This window comes from Meles meles, chromosome 2 (assembly GCF_922984935.1).
Source record: "Meles meles chromosome 2, mMelMel3.1 paternal haplotype, whole genome shotgun sequence".
Taxonomy (NCBI): Eukaryota; Metazoa; Chordata; class Mammalia; order Carnivora; family Mustelidae; genus Meles; species Meles meles.
This window is the reverse complement of record NC_060067.1, coordinates 154,401,978-154,428,087: the sequence shown is the minus strand read 5'-3', so window position 1 is coordinate 154,428,087 and position 26,110 is coordinate 154,401,978. Positions and strand designations below refer to the sequence as shown.

The following is a 26,110-nucleotide window of genomic DNA, read 5'->3' as shown; positions in this document are numbered from 1 at the left end:
TCTCCTTCCCAGTGCCTATCAGCATGTCTTTTATGTCTTGGCGTCCATTTTAGGAGTATCAGCGAGGTGGTGTATAAAGAAGCTTATAAAACAAAGGTTGTCATTTTGGCAACCCATGTGAGCACTAAGTGATTTCATTTTACCAAAGATCAAAATGTTGAATACTAAAAAAGTTGAAGGGAACACTTAAGCTGAACTATGCAAACACCTGTATTAGATCTCACAAATTTTTAACTCGTATTTGAATATTAAATGCCATTCTCAGAACTGCTAATGTATGTCATTATGATACCACAAAAACCATTTTAAACAATTGATCATTTAAGGCGCGCCGTAATATAAAGCTATAAACAAAAAAAAAATTTTTTGTGAAAGGATTAACAAATCCATGATTACATGCTCAAAACAAAAGCATGGAGCTGTCTTTTATACTACCCAAAATGATTAGTACTTATTTGAATATACATACGATTTCCCTGTATCCTTTTAGTATATGAAATAAAAAGAACATATATTATCATAGGAAGTCATAACTTAATGCTACAAGTCAAACTCTCTTCTTTAGAAACAGCAATACTTACTGACAACGAGGGTGGTCCACAAAAATACGTGCCTTACAGTTAACCTCTCCTATAAGAATGCTGATTTTTAAGAGCAGAACTATCACAATCAGACCATAACCAGGCCTAATAGAAACTTTATTATTAAGAAATTAGATTTAAAGTATGTATCCAAGTAAAATACTGGGTAATATTGAAAAGCAAATCCACGAACTTTCTAGATTTTCTTTCTACTTAAAACATTTTGAGAGAGCCAAGCTATAGTAATCGTTTAATTATACAATCTAATCAACTAAAAATAATGGAATTTTTCTCCAAGAACTGCAAACACAGCTTGCTACTTCTTATCCAAAAGATTAAATTTCTATTCTCTCCCATTCCCAGCCATTTTCTGCCAACATCATAAAAATTACCTTTTATCATTTTCTTCTCACAATGAGAATCCCCTAATCGCACACATCTTTGAGACATAGACACCTCCCCACCCACCTCCCCACCCACCTCCAAAAACTGGTTCAGAGCAAAGACACACACAAAAATAATGACCAAGCTCACATTTCTTGTTTGCCCTTCAAACGAGGTCTGGTGTCTTCAGCTTGCCTTTCTGGTCTTCAGTGTTGTCACTCATTGCTGGGGGATGTAGTTTAGGACAGCATGAAGCAGCAGAAATAAAAGCTGTTGCTTTAAGAAAACGTTTTCTTAAACACATGGATAAAACAACTTTTACTCTGACTTCCTGGCTAGGTTGCATAAAATCTTAGAAAGCCTCCTTGAAACGTGAATGTCTACAAATGGGAAAAAATAAAATAAAATAAAATCTAAAAACTTACGTTCTGAACACATTCCGAAGGATGTCTGATTTGATTTGAAAGCAGGTTTGTACTGATGAACAAACTTTATTTTGTAGAAAATTAATATTCTCTCTAATTAGAAATTTGCCTTGCCATCTTCTATATTAATCCTGTCTCTCATGGTGTAATCATACATGCAAAAAATCAAATACAGTATTTCCCAAATGCATGGACACTGTGGAAGCTTCATTTTGAAAAAGGCTTTTATTTCCCTTAATACTGGTGACTAAACGTCATTGTATGTACCAACACTTTCAAATAGCCCAAGAGACTTAAAAAGCCTTCTAAGTTTGAAAACCAAAAAGTTCTGAGTTTTTCTGTACCCCAGGACGGTTTTCTTTCCTGAAGCTCAAGCCGAGAAAGCAGACAAAAGAAGCTGATTTGACTGAGCTGTGCCAAGTCTTGCCTTTTTTTCTTTCCTCAGCTCTCCCTCTGCCTCTCTCTCTCCCTCTCCCTCTCTCTCTTTCTCTCTCACTCTTTTGCTCCCAGTATGGCAACCTTCCGAGCAGTCTTGGCGGAGGTCCAGCCTGTGCCAGTCTGTCTGAATTCTTGTCTCCAAAAGATGTCCTTTGCGGATCAATTAATACATTTGAAAACAGGAAACTGTGGTACGGTACCCAAATCCTGGCACCAACAGCATCGACTTCTGCCAAATCACCTTACAGATTTCATGGTATCCTACCTTTCATAATCATTACTAACATGTTCCCGGAGCAATAATGGAGTACTAGAAGCCATTCACTGTTCAGCGATAAGGAATCTGTTCCCTAGAAATGTCCATATGCGACATATGCACAACCTGCAGTAAATCAAAATTCTCCTGTGAGAAGAGATGTATGTAACTTTAATAAGCACCACATACTGTATTTCTTTTTATAAGACTTGCTTTTCCTTGCCCTGCTGCAAAGAATCATGGGAGGAGAGAAAAGGAGGCATGCAGATTAAAATTAAAACTGTATGCCCAAATAAGTCATGCTTTACCCTATGGGAAAAGAACATAGTTCTGATTGAACAGCAAATCCCATTATTAAGGAAATTCTAATATAAGCTGTACCCATCTAAAATTTTACTGGATATGAAGGAGGAAGAGAATTCTTTTCAAAATATAAATATCAATTAAAAGGGGAAAAACTAACTTAGGGTAGATTTAGTAAAATTAAGTATATTTTCATATTTTGAACCTCAAGTTTCAAATAGTCACGTGTTTACTAAATCCATACCACTACAATTAATAAGTACCAATAAATACTGTTTATTTTTATTTATAGCATGCACATCTTTTAAAACAAAAGAGTCAGTCTGTGCTTCACACATCTACTTGTCCTTTGCAGACCAATTAATACATTTGAAAACAAGAAGTTATGCTATGGTACCCCAATCCTAGCACCAAGAGAATTGACTGCTAACAAAACGTTTTCTGCTATTTCATTTAAGAAACCATTTTTACCTTTGATGCTTGAAAATATGGAATAACTGTACTCTAGAATCACCATGGTTTCATGGAAAAAAACCAGAATAGTAGGTTCTAGGTTCTTTCTGTCTTTCTAAGTTGTATAACCTCAAGGTCCCAAATTGCTCAATCTGTACATCCCTCACTTTGCTCCTCTATCAAATATAAAAATCAGTGACTTCCTCCTCTGTGGTCCCAAAACACTCTGCTTATACTCAGTATATCTCTACTCTAATTGTACAGTAGTTAGTTGAGTATGTGGCCTTCACCAGCCAGATGGGCCATTCTCAGGCAGGAACATGTATCACTTATCTAAGAAAACTGAAAGTCTTCCATAAGCAGGTGCTCAATAAATCTATTAGGTGAATAAATTATGGCACTAGATCACATAAATATCACTCTGAAGTTCCATAAAATTATGAAATATGATAAAGAAAAATAAAACTACATATTACTAAATCATAAATTGACAGATCAGAGAAATGCTACAAAATATTTTAAGTGTTGAATGGAAGCACTAACAGAAGTGTTCCATGTAATACTTCCAAATAAGGGTGATGAGACATGGGCAAGATGACAGTGGATTTGCAATTTATAATCAAACTGTTGAAAAAGTTAAAGACGAAGAAAGAATTTTAAAAGCAGCAAGGGAGAAGTGACTCCTCACGGGTCAGGGGCCCCAATAAGATTAACAGCTGACTGCTCACTGGAAGCCATGGAGGCCAGAAAGCAGTAGAATGATAGAGTCAAAGGGCTGACCAAAAAAAACAATCCACTGGTAGTTCTTTATCAGCAAAAGGCTCCTTCGAAACTCAAAGAGACACTAAGATGCTCCCAGATAAAAAAAAACAAAACAAAACAAAACAAAAAAAACAGAACACTTATTGCTAGTAGATCTGCCCCATAAGAAATACTAAAAGAACTTTTCCTTTCAGGCTGAAATGAAAGGAAACTAGATAGTAACTTAAATCCACATGAAGAAACAAAGAGTACAAGTAAAGGTAACCACAGAAAGCAAATAATAAAAGTAGTATAAATACAGGGCGCCTGGGGCTCAGTCAGTTAGGTATCTGATTCCTGATTTTGGCTCAGGTCATAATCTCAGGGTTGTGAGATCAGGCTTCATACCCAGCTTAGGTTCTCTCCCTCTGTCCCTCCCCACCTAAAAAATAAAAAAATAAAAAATATATAAATGTATTTTTTGTTTATAACTTTTTTCTCCTACCTGATTTGAAAGACAACATAAAGCAATAATTATAAATCTATGTTGATGGACACACAATATGTACAGATGTATCTGTGACAACAGGATAAAGGAGAGATAAAACAGAGTTATGTAGGAGCAAAGTTTTTGTATACTACTGAAATTAAGTTGATATAAATCTGAATTAGATTGTTACAAATTAAAATGTTAAGAGCAACCACTAAGAAAACAAGGGAATTAAAATGTTACCATAGAAAAATATTATCACAAAAAAGGTAGTAATGGAAGAACAGAGAGACAAAAAAGACAAAGACAGAGGGAAAACAGCAAAATGACAGAAGTAAATACAACATCATCAGTATTCACATTAAACTTAAATGAACTAAAGACTCCAATTAAAAGACAGAGATTGTCAGAATGGATTTAACATATATAATCCAACTATGTGCAGCCTACAAGACACATACTTCAGATTCAAAAACACAAATAGGTTGAAAAAAATATATATATAAATATATACCATGCAAACAGCAACCAAAAGAAAGCTGGAATGGTTACACTATTATCAGACAAAATGCATTTAAAATAAAAATTGTTACTAAAGACATCTAATAATGATAAAAGGGTAAATTCATCAAGAAGATGCAACCATTATAAACATATATACCCATAACCAAAGAGCCCTAAAATATATAAAGCAAAAATTAAATAATTGAATGAAGAAACAGACAATTCAACAAACACAATTTTCCAATAATAGGTGGAGACTTCAATACTCCACTTTAAATTTAGCCGGGACAACTACATAGATTGGCAAGGAACAGAAGCTTGAACAGCACTGTAAAGCAACTAGACCTAACAGACTTATACAGAACACTCCACTCAACAACCACAGAATGCACAGTCTTCTCGAGTGTGCATGGAACATTCTCCAAAACAGGCAATATATTAAGTGATAAAACAGGTGTCAATAAATTTAAAACAATTGAAATCATACAAGATACTTCTCCAACCACAGTGGAATAAAAGTAGAAATCAATCACAGGAGAAAAAGATAGGGAAAATCACAAATATATGGAAAAAATATTCCTAAATAACCAATGAAGAAATAATAAAGATAGAGTGGAAATAAATGAAATAGAGAATAAGAAAAACAATTTTTAAAAATTAGATAAAGTTATTGCAAGAAAACTACAGACCAATACCCCTTATGGATATAGATGCAAAAATTCTCAACAAAATACTATGAAACTGAATCTAGCAACATATACAAAGGATTATAAACCATGACCAAGTGGGATTTATCCCAGGAATACAAGGTGGGTTCAATATAGAAAAATCGATCAATGTACTACACCATATTAATAAAATAAAGGACAGAAACCATTCAATCATCTCAGTAGACACACAGAATGCCAATGCTTTTTCATGATTAGAAACTTGGATCCACATGGGGCACCAGGGTGGGTCAGTTGTTAAGCATTTGCCTTTGGCTCAGGTCATGATCCCAGAGTCCTGGGATCATGCCCGGCATCGGGCTCCAAGCTCAGCAGGAACCCTACTTCTCCCTCTCCCACTCCCCCTACTTGTGTTCCTGCTCTCACTGGCTCTCTCTGTGTCAAATAAAGAAAATCTGTTAAAAAAAAAAATACTTGGATCTACATAGAGAAAGAAAGAGTACTGAAGATGCAAAAATGAAAGTAAAATAAAGACTTTTATTTTTCTTATTTTTAATTGATCCAACAAATAAGAGTTTGTTCAAAATAATAGCAGTGTACTTAACTATATAAGCTTATGTGTGTATATGTATGTATGTATGTGTCCATTTGTATAAATATATGCTTATATATAAGTGAAACAAAAGACGGCAATAATATTAGGGTGGGAGACAGATATTAGGATTATTTTATTATTGTAAGATACTCACACTACCCATGTAGTAGGGCAGTGTTATTTGAAAGTGGATTTGGATTAGTTGTAAAGGTATATTGTAAACTCTGGGGCCATCACTAAAAAGTTTTTTAAAAGTAGTGTAACTGATATACTGACAGAAGAGAAAAAAAAAAATGTTCATATAAAATGTTCAATTAAAACCACAAAAGGCAGGGATGCCTGGGTGGCTCAGTCAGTTAAGTGTCTCTTTTTGGCTCAGGTCATGACCTCCAGGTCCTTGGAGGAGAGAGGTTTCAAAGGTGCATTCATTCATTTTACACATATTTGTAGTGTTCATTTAAGCTAAAAGCAGTAAGCTAAGGCTCTAGGAAATCCAGAGGCACATCAAAAACCTCAGTCCTCAAGAAGCTTAAAATCTAGTATGAAGATAAGACACTTCAGAAATACTACATTTTACATATGGCTATTATTTGACATATGTGATGTCATAAAACAAAAGACAAATTGCCTTTCCATGAAGCTCACATGTGGAATTGTGATGGCCATCTTTCCTGAGCAAATTCCACCCATTCTCTGCTCTCCTCTCCTCCCCCCACCTCCCCAGTCTCACCTCTTTCTTTCTTCTTTCTCCTCCCTCCCTTCTCCCCCATTATGCACTTAGTCATTACCCGAATTCATTGATTCATAAAGCCAGTATTTACTGAGCACTCGCTTAGGGGCAAAATGTGGGGTTGGAAGCCACAATGAACACAGCAATGACATCAACAAAAGGTAATCATACATGAGTAATAACTATGCTAATAAGCACTTGCCCATTCCTTAATTCATTTTCACCCAAATTTTCACCCAACCTTTGGAGGAAAACAGGTGTTATTTTACTCTATAAATGAGGAAACTGACATCAGAAGAAGTTACATGACTTTCCAGACCATCAGACATGTATCTAAAATACAGGAAACTGAAGCAACTATTCCAGATTCCATTACCAAACGAGTTCCGGAAGACGGAATGGACACATCCCACTACTGACTTAACAGTCCCTCTAAAATGGTTAATAGATACAGCAAACTCCACTTTGTCAAACTGGAACTCCTGACTGTTCTCAGAAAAGTTCATTCCTCTTTTACTCCTGAAAATCCAAGAGCCACCCGTGACTCACCCCTTAGCACGAGAAAAGCTAAAAGGAAAAAGACAGTTAATGCCAAATGTTGGTGAGGACGCTAGAAACTGGACCCTTCATACATTGCTGGAGGGAATACAGAAGGCTAAACAGTGTGGCAGTGTTGCGAAAAGTTCGACTTATACTCTTACTGTAAGAACTAGCAATTTCTAGCCCTAGCTGTACCGAACATCTCATCAAGAAATTCTCTTCAATAGCCAAAACCCACAAACAATCCCCAAGTTCACAACACAGCGAATGGTTAAACAAAACGCAGTCTATCAATTCTGCATGACAAAAAAGTCACCAGTTACTAATACATGCAACAAAATGGAGGAGACTCAGAAAGTCATGTTAAGTGAAAGAAGCCAGACAGAAAAGATGACATGTGTGATTCCATTTCTAAGAAATCCCTCTAAAAAGATAAAGCTCTATGTAGGGAAGGGAGATCCTTGGTGGTCTGGGGCTGCGGTAGGGGAGGGGACTGGCTGCAAAAGGGCAGGAGAGAACCTCAGAGCAGACCAAAGTGTTTTGGACAGGACTGTGTTAATGGTTTCACAACTGTATACACTATATTTTTTTAAAATCAAACTGCATACCCAGAGCAAGTGAGTTTTATGCTATATAAATGATACCTCAATCTATAAACACTGAGTATTAGAGAATTTACTATATCCAAGACACTATATTAAGCCCTTAAGGAAATACTGAGATGACTAAGACACTGTCCTCAATCTAAAGGAGCTTCCAGTCCCTTCCTTTCAGTTGCAAAAGCAGTACAGGGACATGGAAATAATATATCATAAACCAAAAAGACTGCCAATATATGGAATGGGCAAAGAATGTAACAGAGTCTGGAAGGAGGGAAGACCAAAGGAAGGTATTCAAGGAGGCCTTACAATGTTCTTTTTTTAGAGAGAGAGAGAGAGAAAAAAAAAATGAGTTGGGGGAGGGGCAGAAGGAGAGGGAGAGAGAGAATCCCAAGCAGACTCCCTGCTCAGCATGAAGCCTAACTCGAGGCTTGATGCTGCAACCCTGAGATCATGACCTGAGCCAAAATCAAGAGTCGGACGCTCACCCGACTGAGCCAGCCATGCACCCAGGATGTTACTTTTAACGGGGTCTTGAAGGATGACCAAAAATCCAGTAAGTGGAACTTGGAGGGCATTCTTGAGAAAAAAATTCAAGGGCAGGAATGCTTAAGACATGTCAGCTACCAGCAAAGCAGTACAGACAAGGCAGAGGTCCACTAAGGGAGCAGAAAGAGTTTCAGGCCAGCTGAGCACCCACTACAAAGTCCCAAGGCATGTACTCGCGTCTCTCATGGGGCTTCCTCAACCTCAGGCATTTCAGTGCCACATTCATGATTTTTGCCATATTTGAAATTATAGTATGATTTATTTATTACAAACTTAATACTCTTTCAACTAACTTTAAGTTTTTTTGTTTGGTTGGTTTTTGTTTTGTTTTGTTTTGTTTTGTTTTTAGCAATCTCTACACTCAATGTGGGGCTTGAACTCACAACACTGAAGATTCCCATGCTCTTTGACTGAGCCAGCCAGGAGCCCCTAAACTTTTTTCTAACCTAGACTAGTTTTTGAAGGAAATTTTATAATTTGTCATTAACTTTGTAAAGGAAACTTTATAATACAACTATAAAATGAAAACCAGCATCATTTGCCAGAAATTTAAAAAAAAAACTGTTAAAATGGATGCTATTAAATTGTCAAAGCAGATAGCTATTTATAAACTTGAGGCCTGTATCTATTAAAAAGAGAAATGAACAAGTTTGGGAGAAGGACGAAAAACATTCTAGCACCAAACTGACACTTGCACCTTGACAGAAGCAGAAGAGCTGGAAGATAGCAGAAAAAAGGAAGCATTTTCTCACTGTGGCCCATGTTATTCAATGCCATACCCTTGAACCATCTAATATCACTTTAGTTTTGGGAAATGGTGGTCTATAGTAAACCCTAAAAAGAGGAGGGGCAGGTGATAAATATAACAATAATGAATATTTATTTAGCACTTACTATGTGCCATTGTTCTAAATACTTCTCATTTCATTATCCTTCATAACAGTAATACCAACCTCATACAAGAAGGATCAACTTATTTTTCAGGCCAGGAAACTGAGGCATATAGACTAACTTGCCCAAGGTCATGCAACTTGCCCAAGGTCATACAGTTAATAAAGGGCAGAGCTGGAACTTAACCCAGGCAGTCTATAGCCAGTCTGTACACCTGATCGCTACAATTGAGCAGAATCACATGTGAAGTAATAATTTGTCTGGCTATGATTTGTGTGCTGAGCTAAAGGAAAGAGAGTCCAGAGGCTACTGCAACCACCAGGCACCAGATCCCACCGGTCAGCTGGGACCTGAGGGTTAACTGCCGTTTACAGTGGGCAGCAGAGGGCAGCAGAGGCCTGTGGAGCAAGAGACAGGCTCCGGCCCAGACCTTGCAGCAGGTGGGCTTCCAGTGGAGAGCGGGGAATCTGAAGGCACAAGACCAAGGCCCAAATTAGACATGCAAAGCCCATCCTGGAAAGAGAAGAGCTGTGAACACTACCATCCTCAGGGGGTCAGAGGAAGTCAATCCTGGAAACTGGCATGAAGTCCCCGTCTCCCGACCCCTGAAAACAGAGATCCTGAAGGACCAGTGTGTCAGAGCAGCCAGGTGGCTAAAATACCAGGCCTGGCCCCTCAATCCCTGGGGGGTCACCTAAGACCTTCTCATGATCTAATACCCAACCCCCTCCAAGTTCTTTCAGATTGCACTTCCAAACCATGGTACTGATACCATGACCTCTTCTTTTATTTGTAATTGGATTTCAGGTCTTTCAAGAGTACAAAACTTGGCTGTACCTTGGCGTGAACTTCCTCCTTTCAATTCAAAATATTCCCTTAGGAGTGGTATCTAATTCTCAGAGGAACTGTTTTAAAATTAAAATTAATAAATACATTCAAATGCCATTTCCAAGCTTCTGACAAGTCTGAAACATCTTGAATGCAGACACTATTAATCCACAGACATCAGAATCATTTTATTACCTTAAATCTTCCAAAATCATTGTTTGAAAAAAAAAAAAGGTAGCAGATATAACTGTCAGAATAAGAAAAAAGAGAAAGCCTCCTTGAAGAAAATTTCTATGCATGGCTTTAAAAGGAAGTTTCAAAAAATTAAAAATAACTGATCTGGACTACCCAACTAATGCTTAACTCAGACTTTATTAAATTAGCAGGAAAATTAGACATTGCACATTTGTGATTACTCTTGGAAAAACTGTGATTTCTTATTTCCTAGGAGAGAAGCTTTAAGAGCATCAATAGATTTCTCTGGATATCAAATATTTCCCTATTATTCTGAGTAAATTATATTTAGATCAAAAGCAGATGGATTAAATTTCCCTTAAAATGCCCAAGAGATTTTTAAAATACAAGGAAATATGTCACATATCCACAAACAATATTTTATCCTAATACCTGCATGGCAATATCTCCCCATTAGAATAATTAGTCAGAAAACAAAACTAATTCTGAGTTTTAGAGGCCCTAAGTTCAAAATAACTTATTAAGACTAGATTGTCATTTGCGATGCTAAAATGAAATTCATAATCTGTGGTGCCCTTTAAAAATCCCTGGAAATATGCGTTTACATTTTTGTTTTCAATCTGGAAAAAAAAATGTATCTGAATTAGTGATAAGTGAGATGGGAGTCCGAATTTTATTTAAATACTATGTGCACAAACAAGAAACACAAATGCAGTTAAGCGTTTCCAAATTCCTGATAAATTCTCCCCCTCATCAGTGCCACAAAGTTCATGGCTTAATTGTTCTCATCTATGTTATTTCTGTCTTCCTGACAAAACCATAAGCTCCTTAAGAGACTATTAACGTTTTTAATCATCTAGTAAAATGCAATACATGTGACAAGACTAAGGGAGCTCAAAAACACCCCTCGGTGGAAAGACGGGCCCTCCAAACCAATCTCTCATTACCATGTCCCCATTCTCTCTCCTACTTAGTCTGGCACCCAGTTCAAGCTCTAATATCACAACATTTAACCCTAGGTCAGTGTTGGAAAAGTCCACCATCTCGGAGAAAATAATTTGATACAGTTTTTGAAATAGAAGGTGAGGCCCTTAAAGCATGGGTATTAGCTAAACCCCAAGTCAAAGAGAAGTACTAAATCTGTACTGTGTGAGAAAAGAGAGGGAAGGCAAAGGAAATGAGGACCAGGAAGGGTAGAAGGTTGGAACCTGAGAGGTGCGAGGTTTGTCATGCATGTTGAGACAGACAGGAGAAAACCATGACTGGAGGGCCAACCAGGAGGAACTTGGGAGCAAGAGTATCCAAAGCTCCATTTGTACCTCTGTGCTGTGTCATATATGGGCAGCCACCCCTCCATCACTTCCCCATATTCAGTTAAGTCTAGAGCATTCTTACCCTTATTATGACTGGGGTTTTAGCAGATATAAGGCTAAAAGGGGTCATGATTCAGTGTAAAAACTGGGGATGCAGGAACCTGGAGGCAGAGGTACCAAGTGAACATAAGCATCCTATATACATACATACACTCCAGAATTTAGGCTCTTCGGGATGGCTTTGGAGTTCCATGATTAGGAACTGGGGCTTAAGCCAAGAGCAGGGGGCCTCAAATGGCAAGTGGGTGCCAGCAGCTTCAGAGAAGGACTCTGGCACGTGATCTCACCAGACTAGCCATGTTTTGCTCTGGTTCTCTCCTGATCAACTCCTTCCTGATGGCACTGTGGGATTGCCTAAGACTGGATCTCCTGTGCAGCCCTGCCCAGGTCTGCTAGCTCCTCCTGGTGTCTGGCCCTTTTCCTGCCCCAGAACTATTCCTGCTTCAGTCTGTGTTATAACATCTTGCCCAAGCATTTCCCCAGCTCTCAACCTCAACCTGCCTCTGCATTCTGTTTGCCATTTCTCTTTCTAGACTGATAGTTTATAGGACAATGGCTTGTTGCATGGCTACTGTGGAAGACCTGGCACACAGTAATTAGGAGGACACAAGTCTTTGGAAGGGAAAATTGTAGACAAATTTCACTTGTAGAAGACAGAGTTGCAGGCTGGTACAGAAACAACAATCTGCAAAAAACAAGGTCCATATGTATTCTGTGTGGAAAAAACTTTTGCTCATTGGGGAAACCACTGTGCAGTTCTACTTATAAATAGCCTATGGGATTTGCTTCAGCTGTACTCTCACATGTTCAAATACTGAAAAAAAACTACTCTCTAAGACATTTTAAGAAGAAAACCGAATTTTTAAAAAACCTCTAAGTAGCCACATCCCATGGAAATGTAATAATGATAAGGAAGGATCAACTTAGTTCAGAGGCAGAAAGAGAGATTCACAGTTGCCAAAGTAACTTTCTCCAGACTTAAAAAGAGACTACCAGGAAAAGCGGTCACTATACTTGCAATCATGTTGCATTCCTCCATTTTCTTTCCCTTTCTCTGCCTTTTCTTCCAGGGGAGAAAAGAACAGAAAAGAAGGAGGGGAGAGAAAGCAAGGGCAACCATGCAAGAAAGATGCAGGGGTTTGAGCTAGGGAGGGCTTGAGTTAGTAAGTTTCTGAGGAAAAGAGATCCATTTCAAAGGGAAGAGATGAAGTATTAAGCACAATACCAAGAAAGCACATAAAATTATTGCATGAATGGAAAAAGAAGCTGCAGAAACTTTGCTTTCAAGTACTTTTTATAGATAAGTGAATGAACAGCCAGGGAAGGTAAGTAAATTGCAAAACATTGCACAGAGAACAGCAGCACAGGCAAAACCCAGAACTCATGAGCAGCCCCCTTCCCAAGTGGTCATTTCCTCAGGCCACGGTGGCTTTTCACCTTGGTTTTGGGGAGTAAAACAAGACTGGCCATAGCAGAAAAGCATTACATGGCTTACGGGAGTGATCATATAGGCCATGAACCCTGTGATTATTAACTTCTGAAATAAGAAACATGGAAGACTAGTAAAAGTTTCCTTAAAGAGGGGAGGGAGATGGGGCGCCTGGGTGGCTCAGTGGGTTAAGCCTCTGCCTTCAGCTCAGGTCATGATCTCAGGGTCCTGGGATCGAGCCCCGCATCGGGCTCTCTGCTCGGCGGAGAACTTGCTTCCCCCTCTCTCTCTGCCTGCCTCTCTGCCTACTTGTGATCTCTGTCAAATAAATAAAATAAAATCTTTAAAAAAAAAAAGAGGGGAGGGAGAGGATCCAAGATTTTATGATGCAATACTTGATAACAGTTGGGCTAAGGAACAAAGCGCTAGTTTATACTGGGAGTTCACCTACATATAAATGTTATGGCTTCTAGGGAGAAGAATGGCAGTCATTTAACAGAGCTTTATTTTTCTAGGAAAATGGTAAGTACCATATCATACTGCTAAGCCAGGTTCTAACACTCATATGGTTCTTGCAACCTAAATATGTCATGTACCGCATGCCTGGAGGGAAATGCTCAATCTCTGGACAAGGCCATGATAAAGCTTCCAGGAGCACCACTGTGGGATGGACTTCCAGCGAGGCCAAGTGGGCAGGAATCCCTGCCAATGGTGGGGTTTTTGAAAACAACAGTGAAAACTGGAACAGTATAAATGTTTAGCACACATGATATAGCCCTACCTATCAAAGCATTCTAATTGTGGCTCTTATGAAAAGATAGCTGGAGACCGCAGCCTTCAAACTGGCAATTCTCATTCATTGCCCATTAAAGCCACATCCAGAGTTAAGGATAAGAGAGGCACCTATATTCGTTCAGTTCCAAGTGACAACATCCAACTTGAACAGGCTGAAATGAAAAAAGAGACAGAGAGAGAAAGACAGGGAACTTGGTTTTTGCTTCAAGGAGAACAAGGAAATGTTGAAGGATGAAACCACTGGAAGGGCAGGAAGGCAGTTAGATCTCTGAAGCAAGGGGCGCCTGGGTGGCTCAGTGGATTAAGCCGCTGCCTTCGGCTCAGGTCATGATCTCAGGGTCCTGGGATCGAGCCCCACATCAGGCTCTCTGCTCCGCAGGGAGCCTGCTTCCTCCTCTCTCTCTGCCTGCCTCTCTGCCTACTTATGATCTCTCTCTCTCACTGTCAAATAAATAAAATAAAAATCTTTAAAAAAAAAAAAAAAAAAAAGATCTCTGAAGCAAGCCCACAGAGAACCTAGCCTGTGTGCCGTCTCTGCCTCCTTCAATGTGGAATGACCTCCTCTCCTAGTGAAAACAGACCTTCCCCCAAGAAGCAACTCTAGCTCAACACTGTCAGCTGTCCTAAGTCAGCTCCAGGCTTGCACAGTTCACAGCCCCTGGCTCTAAAGAGGCCCTGGGAGGAAGACTGAGATTGATCGGGTCAGATCCCACCGTAGGAATCAGCACAGTCACGGCAATCACAGCAGACAGTCTGGCTCTTGCAGGAGCCACAGGAAGGGGACTGAAACAGCTCCTAGACAGGAGGCCCAGTGGACCAAGATGACGCAGCCACCCCCATCTCTATCGCCCAGGGTAGCAGGTCTGTCAGTAAGCATCTGCCTATGTGAACGGCCCAAACATATAATCTCTCATATTTCAGCTCCCCTTCTTATCTCCAACATGGCTCTGATACTCGATACCAAACTGGCTGAGGAGAAGTGGAAGAGGAAGGAGAAGGAATGAGACAGAGGAGGAGGAGAAGGGGGAGGAGAAGAGGAAGGGGTAGAGGGAGGAGAAGAACAAAGAGGAAGTTTCAAAATTGCAGACATCCTCATTGCACTCACCTCTCCCCCTCCAAAAAACAGTTATGATATAATTATTAGGAAGCAGTACTAAATTTTCCCACATTGGCTTTGTATCAGCTCTAAATCAAAATACTATTTTGTGTGTTTCATTTCCTATGCTACTCTTCTTGACAGAAACTGGTTGGGCTTACATCCCAAAACCTTTAAAGAATTAAGCATAAAAGTGGAAAAATTAGTAACAATACAGGGTGAGTACAATGCTCTGAGATATTCCGTGACACATATAAATCATGCAGTAACAATTTAAAGATAATTAGGAAGGATTAACATATGGCTGAGGATGGATGATTGGGACCAAAGCACTACATGAGTCTCTTCCTAAAAGAACAATAAGAAGTTGCCATATCCAGATCCCATGTGGTACTGATGATATCCAAAAGGACAGAATTGTAAGAAACCCATTAATACACAAATTGTCAGAAATCTCAAAAGCAGGGAAAGGAGAAGAGAAAGGGAAGGGGAGAGGAGGGGAAGAAGGGAGAGGGAAAGAGGAGGGGAAGTGAGAGAAAGAGGAGGGGGAGTGAGGGAAAGAGGAAAGAAGGGGGAGTGAGGAGGGGAGGAAGGGAGGGGGGAGACAAAAGAGAGGAGGGATGGAGGCAGGGAGAGAGCAAGAAAGGAAGACAGACCAGGAAAATAACTATGAATTTTTAAAGGGGGGGGGGGAGACAGTAATGCAGAAGATAAGCATCCACATGACAAATGACAAAAGCAGTATGCATTTAAATGGATTTATTTTGGTGTGCCTGGGTGGCACAGTGAGTTAAGCCTCTGGCTCTAGGTTTTGGCTCAAGATCATGATCTCAGAGTCCCAACACTGAGCCCTAAGTCAGGCTCTGTGCTCCACACCACAAATGGAGTCAGCTTGGGATTCTTTCTCCCCTTCCCTTTACCCCTCCTCTCCTCGAAGAGATGGGGGGTGCCCTGTAAATGCCAACAACTACAGCTACCACTGTTGTTAAGGGCTCTACAAACCCCCCCACACACACACACACACAAAAAACCACCAGAGCTCTGCTAGAACTCTCCTATTGACAGAGAGACTGTTGAGCCACAAAGCAGTTCACTTGTGAGAAAACTGGTGTTGACCAATCTGGAAGGAGGCCATCTCTGGAAAGTGGGGGAAAAGGAAGCTGAGTAAACGCACACCCATCACCCATGTTGGCCACCCGAAGTAATCTAAGAGACCCTGTTTTCCCAAGAGGTGAGAAGAATATGGACTTAAGTCATCATCGACCTTCCTGCCTCACAGGTGGGTCCGACCCCCAGTCCTTCTGCCAGGAAAGGCTGGCCAGGAAAGGAAATCGAGGTTACAGTTGTGGCTTGCTTGCCTTCCCGTCATACACGGCAGCTCTTTTGGTGACTGTAATGTTCCCACACAGCCATCAGCCAGTTTTACAAAACAGCAGGCAACCGCACAGCAGTAAACCGTCCCCATCCATCCCCACTGACCCCATCACACTGCAGAAGGGATACTCTGTATGAGCGGCCAGGAGGCAGGTATCATGCTAAGCCCCTTCCTGACTGTCTCATCTAGTCCCAGAAATATCCGCTGGATGTTTCCATTTTACAAATGAGAAAACTGAGGCAAATTTGTTCATATTGTTCACTTGTTCATCCTCACCACAGACTGGTAAGCATATGAAGTGAAGTTCAGCATCACTGTCCAAACACAAAGTGTCTGTGCTTTCCATCAAAACAACTTGTCCCTGTCTAGAGGACTCACTTCTGAATGCTGTTTATACTGAGGCGGCAGACATCTACCTACGGTCATGAAAGGTCCTGTAGAGAGACATAATAAACAGGCAGTCATTTCCCAGGATCATACGCTGCAGCATAAACGAGTTTCCATACCTTGGTATTAAGTCAAGAGAGGAAAGTAGTACCCTTGGGAGAAAAATATGAATGATACTAAAGGAATGTAGCAAGTCAATAAATCTAGAGACAAATATTGCTATGCGATCTCTCTAGTAGTAATACAGGTACTGATAACCTTACCAAAGTTCTTTGCAGAACTTGTTAAGTCATAAAATCATCTCTTGATTCTAGAACATTAAACAATGTCTTTTTCATGTAAACACAACCTTGGGGAAACTACAGATAACTGCAGATCTTTTTAAGGTATTTTCTTCTGTCACACTGGGAGCCATTTCCTTCACTCACCAATATTTTTACATATTATAGAAAGACTTCTTTTCCATAAATATTAAACACAAATTGTAATGTAGCAGCTAAGAGCTCAGATCTCCTCTAATAACTATTTGCAAAGTCAGCCATTGGGCTCACACAAGCAGTCATAATCAAATTTCTAAAGACAGACAGTTTGTGCTGGAAGGTAAGTTAAAAACAGAGCATCCATTTATCGAAATTCATTAATATTAATATCTATTGACCTGCACTATACTAAAAGGATTTTATTGAATAGACAACTTCCAAACACAATATTACACAGACTGTAAGCTCAATCATTCTTTCATTCATCTAACTAATAACTATTGTGCAACATAAACATGCATAGGTATGGGGGGATACAAATAATAAGCCTTCACTAAGCTGAAAATGCAGTTATAGAGAAAACATCTGCATATATTAAATTATATCACTATTATAAACTTAAACAATTATAAGACAACAATACATGATGTCTTCAAACAATCTGATTACATGCCAAATGAGCAGAAAAGAAAAGAAATAGCTAGAAGTACATGAGAGAGGAGGGTCAAAATGTACAGGAGAGTAAGAGAAGACATCACTGAGAGAGGAGGAGATGAGTGGGTAAAAGAAACGTCCTCAAAGGGAAGAAAAAGTTATATTATCAGTAAAGGCATGTTCTGGAGAGAGTAGATCAAGCAAGCTAGAAAAAATTGCGTATGTAGCTAGATGCAGAACATAATATCTCTACCAATTAATAGCCAATAAGCACAAAACCTCAATAAGTTTACCTCTCAGAGAGCAAAGGAGCCTCTTTGCTTATTTCCTAACTTAAGGACTTGGGTCATCGTTTTCCTAGCTCATTTCAGCCAAAACAACAAACTTGTCAAAGCTAAAGACTTTTAAAACTCCCTCAGAACAAAATACAATAAATATGTAACTACAGTGTAAAGAGCCATCAACTTTAGAATGCTACACTCCACCAGACCTTTTAAAGATCACTAAAGTCATGTATCTTCCCATCATGTGAAGATTCTGAAATGCAATAATGCAGATTACAGTGAAAGTCAGGGAAATGGAGCAGGAAAGGTCAGGCTGTGAAGTAAGTGCAATTCAAGTAATTTGTTCAGGTTGATGATCAAGGTAAGAAGATAAAAGTGGTTATGAAGCTAAGAACTACACAAAATATATTACTGCTGACAGAAATACAGATATGTTAGTGTAGGGAGGGCCTTTAGAAGCCAACTAGATCTACACACAAATATATTCTGCTTTCTTTCAAAATGAGTACTAGCCAACGACTCGGGGTCTAGGTCTCAGTTAATTGAAGAGGCACATGTGGAATAATTAAAAGTTTGCAACCATCAGGGTGCCTGGGTGGCTCAGTCAGTTAAGTGTCTGTCTTCAGCTCACTTCATGATCCCAGAGTCCTGGGATCAAGTCCCACATCAGGCTCCTTGCTCAGTAGGGCACCTGCTTCTCCCTCTGCCTACTACTCCCCTGTCTGTGTGGTCTAATAACTAAATAAAATCGTTACTTTAAAAAAAATTTGCAGCTATCTTATGATATAAAGAGATAGGAGTAACTGTGACAGAAGAAAAAAAAGGCACACCAAAAGAAAGACCTCATGAAAGTAGCAGGAGTCAGAAAACCTTTTTTATAAAAGGTCAAAGGATAAATGCTTTAGGCTCTGAAGTTCAAATAATCCCTCTCACAACCACTCAGTTCTGGTATTATACTACATAAGCCAACATAGACAATAGATGAACCAGTAAGTATGCCTGTGTCCCAAAAAAACTTTATTTATAAAAACAGGTGGTGAAAGCAAATTAGGAAAAGAGGGGAATTATCTCAACTCAGTAAAGAACACCTATAAAAAACCAACACACACTTAACATCACACTTAACCCTGAAAGACTGAAGGCTTTTCCCCTGAGATTTAGAACAGGCTAAAGATGTCCACTCTCACCACTCTTATTTAACATAGTACTAGAAAATCTAGCCACTGCAATAAGTTAAGACAAAGAAATAAATGGCATACAGATGACAACTGTCTTTGTTTCCATGTGACATGGTGGTCTATGTAGAAAATCCTAAGTAATATGTACATACACACCTCCTAGTACTAGTAAGTGGGTTCAACAAGGTTGGAAGATAAAAGATGAACACATAAAAATCAACTGCATTTTTATATACTAACAGCGAACACATGGACACCAAAATCAAAGACATAATACCATTTACAATCACTCCCAAAAAAAAACTGAAAAATTAAGTATAAACATAACAAATATGTACAAGATCTATACACTAAAAATTATAAGACACTTATAAAAGAAATCAAAGAAAATCTAAATAAATGCTCAGATTGAAAGATTCAACACAGTAAAGACAATAACTCTTGCCAAATTGTCTTATAATTTTAGTAAAATTCCTATCAAATCCTAGCAAGATTTTTCTGTAAACATAGATAAGTTTATTCTGTGTGTGCCTTTATTCTTTTTTATTGTGATAAAATACATATAACATAAAATTTGCTATCTGGGCCATTTTTAAGTGTGTTGTTCAACAGTATTAAATACATTCATTCACATATTCTGCAACCATCACCACCATCCATACCTCTAACTCCTTTCACATTCTCAGTTGGTTAAGCGACTGCCTTCAGCTCAGGTCATGATCCCAGAGTCCTAGGATCAAGCCCTGCATTGGGCTCCCTGCTCAGTGGGAAGCCTGCTTCCCCCTCTGTCTCCCAATCCCCTGCTTGTGTTCCCTCTCTCACTGTGTGTGTCTCTCTCTCTGTCAAATAAATAAGTAAAACCTTTTTTTTTAATGAAACTTTATGCCCATTAAACACCAACTCCCCATTCTCTCCTCCCCACAGAGCCCCTGGCAACCACCATTCTGCTTTCTTGCTTTATGACTCTGACTACTCTAAGTGCCTATAAAAGTAGAATCATACAATGTTTTTTTTAAGATTTTATTTATTTATTTGACAGAGAGAGATCACAAGTAGGCAGAGAGGCAGGCAGAGAGAGAGAGAGGGAAGCAGGCTCTCTGCTGAGCAGAGAGCCCGATGCGGGACTCGATCCCAGGACCCTGAGATCATGACCTGAGCCGAAGGCAGCGGCTTAACCCACTGAGCCACCCAGGCACCCAGAATCATACAATATTATAGACAGATTTATTCTAAAATTTATATGGAAGGCACAGGCCTCAGAATAGCTAAAAACAATCTCAAAAAAGAATGAAGTGGGGAGGGTGACTCTGCCCAATATTAGGGCCTACTATAAAGCTACAGTAACCAAGATAGTGTGGCAGAGAGATAGACACATAGATCAATGGAAGAAAATAAGAACCCAAAAGTAGACCCACACAAATGTGTCCATTTGATTTATGACAAAGGTGCAGAAGCAAGTCAGTGGAGAAAGGATGTCAACAAACAGGTGCTTTAGCACTTAAAAGCACTTATAGGCTTAAAAAAAATGAACTTCAAACTAAATCTCAAACTTTAGCATAGATGCTGCCAAAGTGAGCACTAAATCTCAAACTTTAAACACTTAACTCAAAATGGATCATGGACTTAAATGTAAAATGTAAAACTATAAAACTTAGGGGAAAAAATAGGAGAAATCTTCAGGATCAAGTCTAGGCAAAAATTCTTAGACTTCACACAAAAAGCACAATCCATTAAAGAAAAAATGATCAACTGGCTCTCACGAGTATTAAAAACTTTTACTCTGCAAAAGACCCTACTACAAAGATTTAAAAAAAAAAAAAAACTATAGTCAAGGAGAAAATATTTCAAAGCCATATATCTGACAAAGAATTAGTATTTAGAACATACAAAGAACTCACAAAACTGAACAGTAAGGAAACAAATAATTCAATTAGAAATGCCTAACGTTTTACCAAAGACATTTCATTGAAGAGGATATATAAATGACATGAAAGCACATGAAGAGATGTTCAATATCATCAGCGATTAGGGAAATAAAATTCAAGCCATGATGAGACATCACTACACACCTTATCAGAAGAGCTAAAATTAACAGTGACAACATCGAATGCTGGAAAGGATGCAGAGATGGTGGGAAAGTAAAAATGGAATATGGCTCTGTTAACACTCTGGCACTTTCTTATAAAACTAAACAAGCAACTACCATATGACCCAGCAATGCCCTCTTGGGCATTTATCCCAGAGAATGCAAACTAAGTCCACATAAAAAACTGCACATAGATCTGTAGCAGATTTATTCATAACAGTCAAAAACTGGGAAGAATCCAGATATCTTTCAGACATCTTTGAATGGTTAAACAAAATATGGTATAACCATACCAAGGAATAATACTCTGCAATAAAAAGGAACAAAGAATGAACTATGTAACACTTTCAGTGATTCTCCAGGGAATTAGGTTGAGAAGAGCCAATTCCCCAAAAGGTTACATGCTGTATGATTCCATTTTTATAACTTTAATGGTGTAACAAAATCAGAGAATTGGAGAACATATGAGTGGTGGCCAGGTGTTAGGAACGGGCTGGCAGTGGGGAAGGAGGGGGGTGTGGCTATATATGGGCAACACAGGGGTCCTTGCGCTGATGGAACTGTTCTGTACACTGACTTGATCACAGTCTATATCCTGGTTGTGATGTACAATAGATTTGCACAATGTTACCGCCGGGGAAACTGGGTGAAGGGTGTTATTTTTTATAACTACGTGTAAATCTACAATTGTCTCAAAATAAGAAATTTAATTTAAGGGCGCCGGGGTGGCTCAGTGGGTTAAAGCCTCTGCCTTCAGCTCAGGTCATGATCCCAGGGTCCTGGGATCAAGCCTCCCATCGGGCGCTCTGCTTGGCGGGGAGCCTGCTTCTCTTCCTCTCTCTCTCTGCCTGCCTCTCTGCCTACCTGTGATCTCTGTCCATCAAATAAATAAAATTTTAAAATAAAAAAAGATATCGGGGTGCCTGGATGGCTCAGTGGGTTGGGCCTCTGCCTTAGGCTCAGGTCATGATCTTGGGGTCCTAGGATCAAGCCCCGTATTGGGCTCTCTGCTCAGTGGGGAGCCTGCTTCCTCCTCTCTCTCTCTCTCTCTGTCTGCCTTTCCGCCTACTTGGGATCTCTGTCTGTCAAATAAATAAATAATATCTTTTAAAAAAGGATATTTAATTTAAAAAAAATTAAACAGACTAGAGGCTTCCAGCAATTCCTGGCAGACTGAAAGGTGCGGTTGAGATGAGAAAGAGGCAAGGATAGACCATGAGTGTAGCACCAGAAGTTCTGTGACTACATGTGGGGGCACCCTGGAGCAGGAGAGGGCTAGGAACAGCTGGTGAGGGTTTGGTAGAGCCATGGAAGTGGGAGCAATTTGTCCTGTGAATCCCTGTGAGCCCCTTCTTCCCTCCTCCACCCAGTGTTTAGTTCAGTGTTTAAGAGGGAGAAATAGGGAAGGGCCCCAGGTAAATGATGATACCCAGACAAACTGGGGACAAGACAAGCTCTGAAGGCCGGTTGCTGTCAGCTCTGACTGTTCCCTATTCCCACTGCCAACAGTAAAGGAGCACAAGTAACCACAGCTGCTCAGCCCATCTTCCAGGACTGGCTGCCCAAGCTGAGATTGGGGAAAATCTAGAAAAGATGAACTCACAGTTGGGAACAATTAGAAATAGGAGGATTGCCAACGGGGAGAAAGACCAGAACAAGGAGCCTTTACAGCTTGGGGGTTCAGAACTAAACATTATAAGAAGAGTGACTTGATACCTTTATAGATGTAAAAGAAGGCATGACATCCATGAAACAATAGGATATTGATTTTTTATAAAACAGACTCAAGAGGAGATCTGAAATGTGAAGAAATGTAATCATTGCCATTAAGAACTTAATAGAATGGTTCCATAGCAGAATGAAAAAAACAGCAAAATTAGAGATTAAGGCTAAAGAATTTCTCCAGAATACAAGATGAAATGATAAAGAGATAGAAAGTTTAAAAGAAAAAAATCATACAGAACAGCTCTAGATTTACCAGCATCTAACAAATCAAAGTTTATAAAGGAGAAATAATGACGACGAGCTAATGTTAAAGAAAGAACATCTAAGAATTTCTAAGAACCAAAAAAAAAAAAAAAAAAAAAAGACATGGGCTTCAGAATGAAAGGGTTACCAAGAGCTAAGATGTATAATAATGCAAAAAAATTTTAGAGCCTAAAAATATAGAAAACAATCCCAAAAGTTATCGGAAAAGAAAAATATTATTAACAATCAAGAATCTGATCTAAAGCAGACTTCTCATCAACCTCGATGGAAACAAAAACTTCTAGTGCTGAAAAACAAAACAGAACAAAACAAAACGGGAATTTGAATGGAGATTTCTGTACCTAGCCAAATTCGCATTCAAATGTGAAGATGAAATAAAGGCATTTTTCAGATATAAAAATTTCCAGACAGAAAGTTTACCATCCTAGATCCTCTCTTAAAGAGACGACCACAAACTATATTTCACAAAAAGAAAAATGCTATGAAGTATGAAGAACAAAAACAAGCAAACTTTGTTGTATCTTCTTTATGTTTTTTGTGGTATCTTCTTTATTGAATTATATTTACTTTATGTCTTTCACTAATTGATCACTTACTACAGCAATGGATGTTTCTGTTGAAAAGTTATTCACAATTATCAAGTTTGCCATTCATAGGAGTTTAGGGAGGAAGGTACACTGGAGAGAAATAAAATTGTGACAACATTTAAAATATTGAAGGACTCTTAGATTGTGGTTGGTTTCCTTTGATCCACAAATAACTAAACAAATGTCAACCTAGAAGTCAAACTGTAAACTGCTTGTGACTAAGGATGACCTTGTTCTTTGCTTCTTGTGTATTTCAGTTTCCTTTTATGCATATGTTAACTTTTAAAAATCAAAGTTTTTAAAACCTAAAAAAAAAAGTCAATTGGAAAACATTCTATATAGACAGTATGTAGGGTTGCCATTAGTTTTTCTGCGCAATTGGTTCATTCACTCATTCATTTATTCACTCAACACTTATTATTCACCTAGAATTCAAGAAACTCTACCCTAGACCCTGAAAGGAACACAAGGAGGAACCAAACCTAGATTGAGCTCCTAAAGGGCTCACAATTTCATGGCAATGACAGACATGAGCACAAGTAATTATGAAGCAAAATGTGTTATGAGAAGATATAAATAAAACACAAAATTGCACAGATAGTAATGATTGCTTTTGAGCTCAGGAATCATGTAAAATTGATTCATATGCTGATAAGTAAACTTCAACAATCCCCAATGAAATGACTTCTCTACTATCAAGGTAAGTTTACTATATTATTAATGATTTCTGATCAGCAGTAAGGGAGACTAAATGTTTCAGAATGTCACACCTACCCTGTCAAAGCAAAGCACAGAGTTTCACAATAATCCAGCAACTTTGATGCTTGTTCATACTAACACAGTGAGGATTATTCAGAAAATGTGGGGTTTTTAACCATTGTTTTAGTTTGACTGTTACATCACTGTTGTTACAGTTACACTTTGCCACAATGAGCTACATTAAATACTGGTACAACTTAAAATTCATTAGATTTAAGAGTCCTTTTTCATCTTAAGAGATAAATTAGAATGTGCCCCTAATTGCAGCACTGCTACTTAAAAAAAAAAAAAATGGGCTGCAGGCCAAATCTGGCCCTCAGTCCTATTTTGCCAAACTCTGGTTTACAGCAAAGGTGCTAAAACTTTTTAGTCCAGTTCATCAAACGTAAGTGGGTCAAACAGACCTCTATGTCCTCAGAACAAACAATACCATAACTTGTCTGCCAAGCTGTACCTAGAAACCAATCCAAATGTCCTGGCAAGCATCAAAGACTCACAGGATGTTTATATTTCATGGATATGATGCTTACCATCTGCCTACCTGACCCTCTGACATCCCCCTCCCCGCCAAAGTATACATCATCACAGAAGCTACATTCTTTTCATTTTCCTTTCTGATCCAAACTCCTTACCTTAGAACGACTTCAAGGCACTGCATAACTTAACAAACTTTATCTCCTTTGGCTAGATTTAACAAGGAAGGTATTCATAAGTCATTACCATACATATGCTGCATACCATGATTACTAAAAATATCTATAGTACTACTGGAGCCAAAGACTTACTAACTGATACAAAGGTTGCCTTTGTTTTGTTTTGTTCTAATAAACTAGAGTACATATATACCATGGGATATTATGCAGCCATTAAAAACAACATATAAATTTTTAGCAAACTAGGGATAGAGAAGAACTTCTTCCACCTGATAAAAGAATACAGGGGCATCTGGGTGGCTCAGTGGGTTGAGCCTCTGCCTTCGGCTCAGGTCATTCTCAGGGCGCTGGGATCAAGCCCCACATCAGGCTCTCTGCTCAGTGGGGAGCCTGCTTCCTCCTCTCTCTCTCTCTCTCTCTCTCTCTCTCTGCCTGCCACTCTGCCTATTTGTGATCTCTCTCTGTCAAATAAATAAATAAAATCTTTAAAAAAATATATGTACAAAAAAAAAAAAACCCTACAGCTAACATGATAATTAATGGTGAAAACTAGATGCTTTTCCATTAAAATCAGAACAAGGTAAGAGTGTCCCCTCTCACTACTCCTATTCAACATCATACTTAGAAGTACTAACTAATGTGATAAGAAAAAGGAAAACCTGGGATACACTTTGTGAAGAAAGAAATAAAACTATCTTTGTTCACAGATGACATGACTATCTATGCAGAAAATCCCAAAGAATTAACAAACAAACAAACTCCCAGAACAGCTAAGTGATTACAGGAATGTTATAGGATACAAGGCTAATATACAAAAGTTAACTGTTTCCTCACATGCCAGTGATGACCAACTAGAATTTGAAATTTAAAAAAAAAAAAAAAATTACTTTAGTGCCAAAAGAAAGGAAATACTGAGGTAAATCCAACCAAATGTACCAAATATGTATACAATCTACATGAGGAAAACTATAAAATTCTGATGAAAGGAAATAAAGAAAAGCTAAATAAATGGAGAGTTATTCCATATGCATGGGT

General features: G+C 38.8%; 1 protein-coding gene across 9 annotated transcripts in view; it reads right to left on the bottom strand.

The window, feature by feature from the left end:
• MSRA (methionine sulfoxide reductase A) overlaps positions 1 to 26,110 on the bottom strand; it is a 435,929-nt gene that overhangs the window by 392,383 nt on the left and 17,436 nt on the right. Inside the window, exons 1-2 of one of the 9 annotated variants that reach the window (XM_045997946.1) lie at positions 1,391 to 1,809; positions 1,116 to 1,190 (exon numbers count right to left, since the gene is read on the bottom strand). The exons of 6 other annotated variants lie outside the window; for them this stretch is intronic. Coding sequence is in view for 1 of the 3 variants with exons in the window: in XM_045997944.1 (XP_045853900.1) it covers positions 1,391 to 1,403 (13 nt within the window). In the remaining 2 variants the exon portion in view is untranslated. Of the gene's footprint in view, positions 1 to 1,115; positions 1,203 to 1,390; positions 1,819 to 26,110 lie in introns of those variants that run through there. 2 more of the 9 variants (XM_045997944.1, XM_045997948.1) reach the window with 2 other exon arrangements.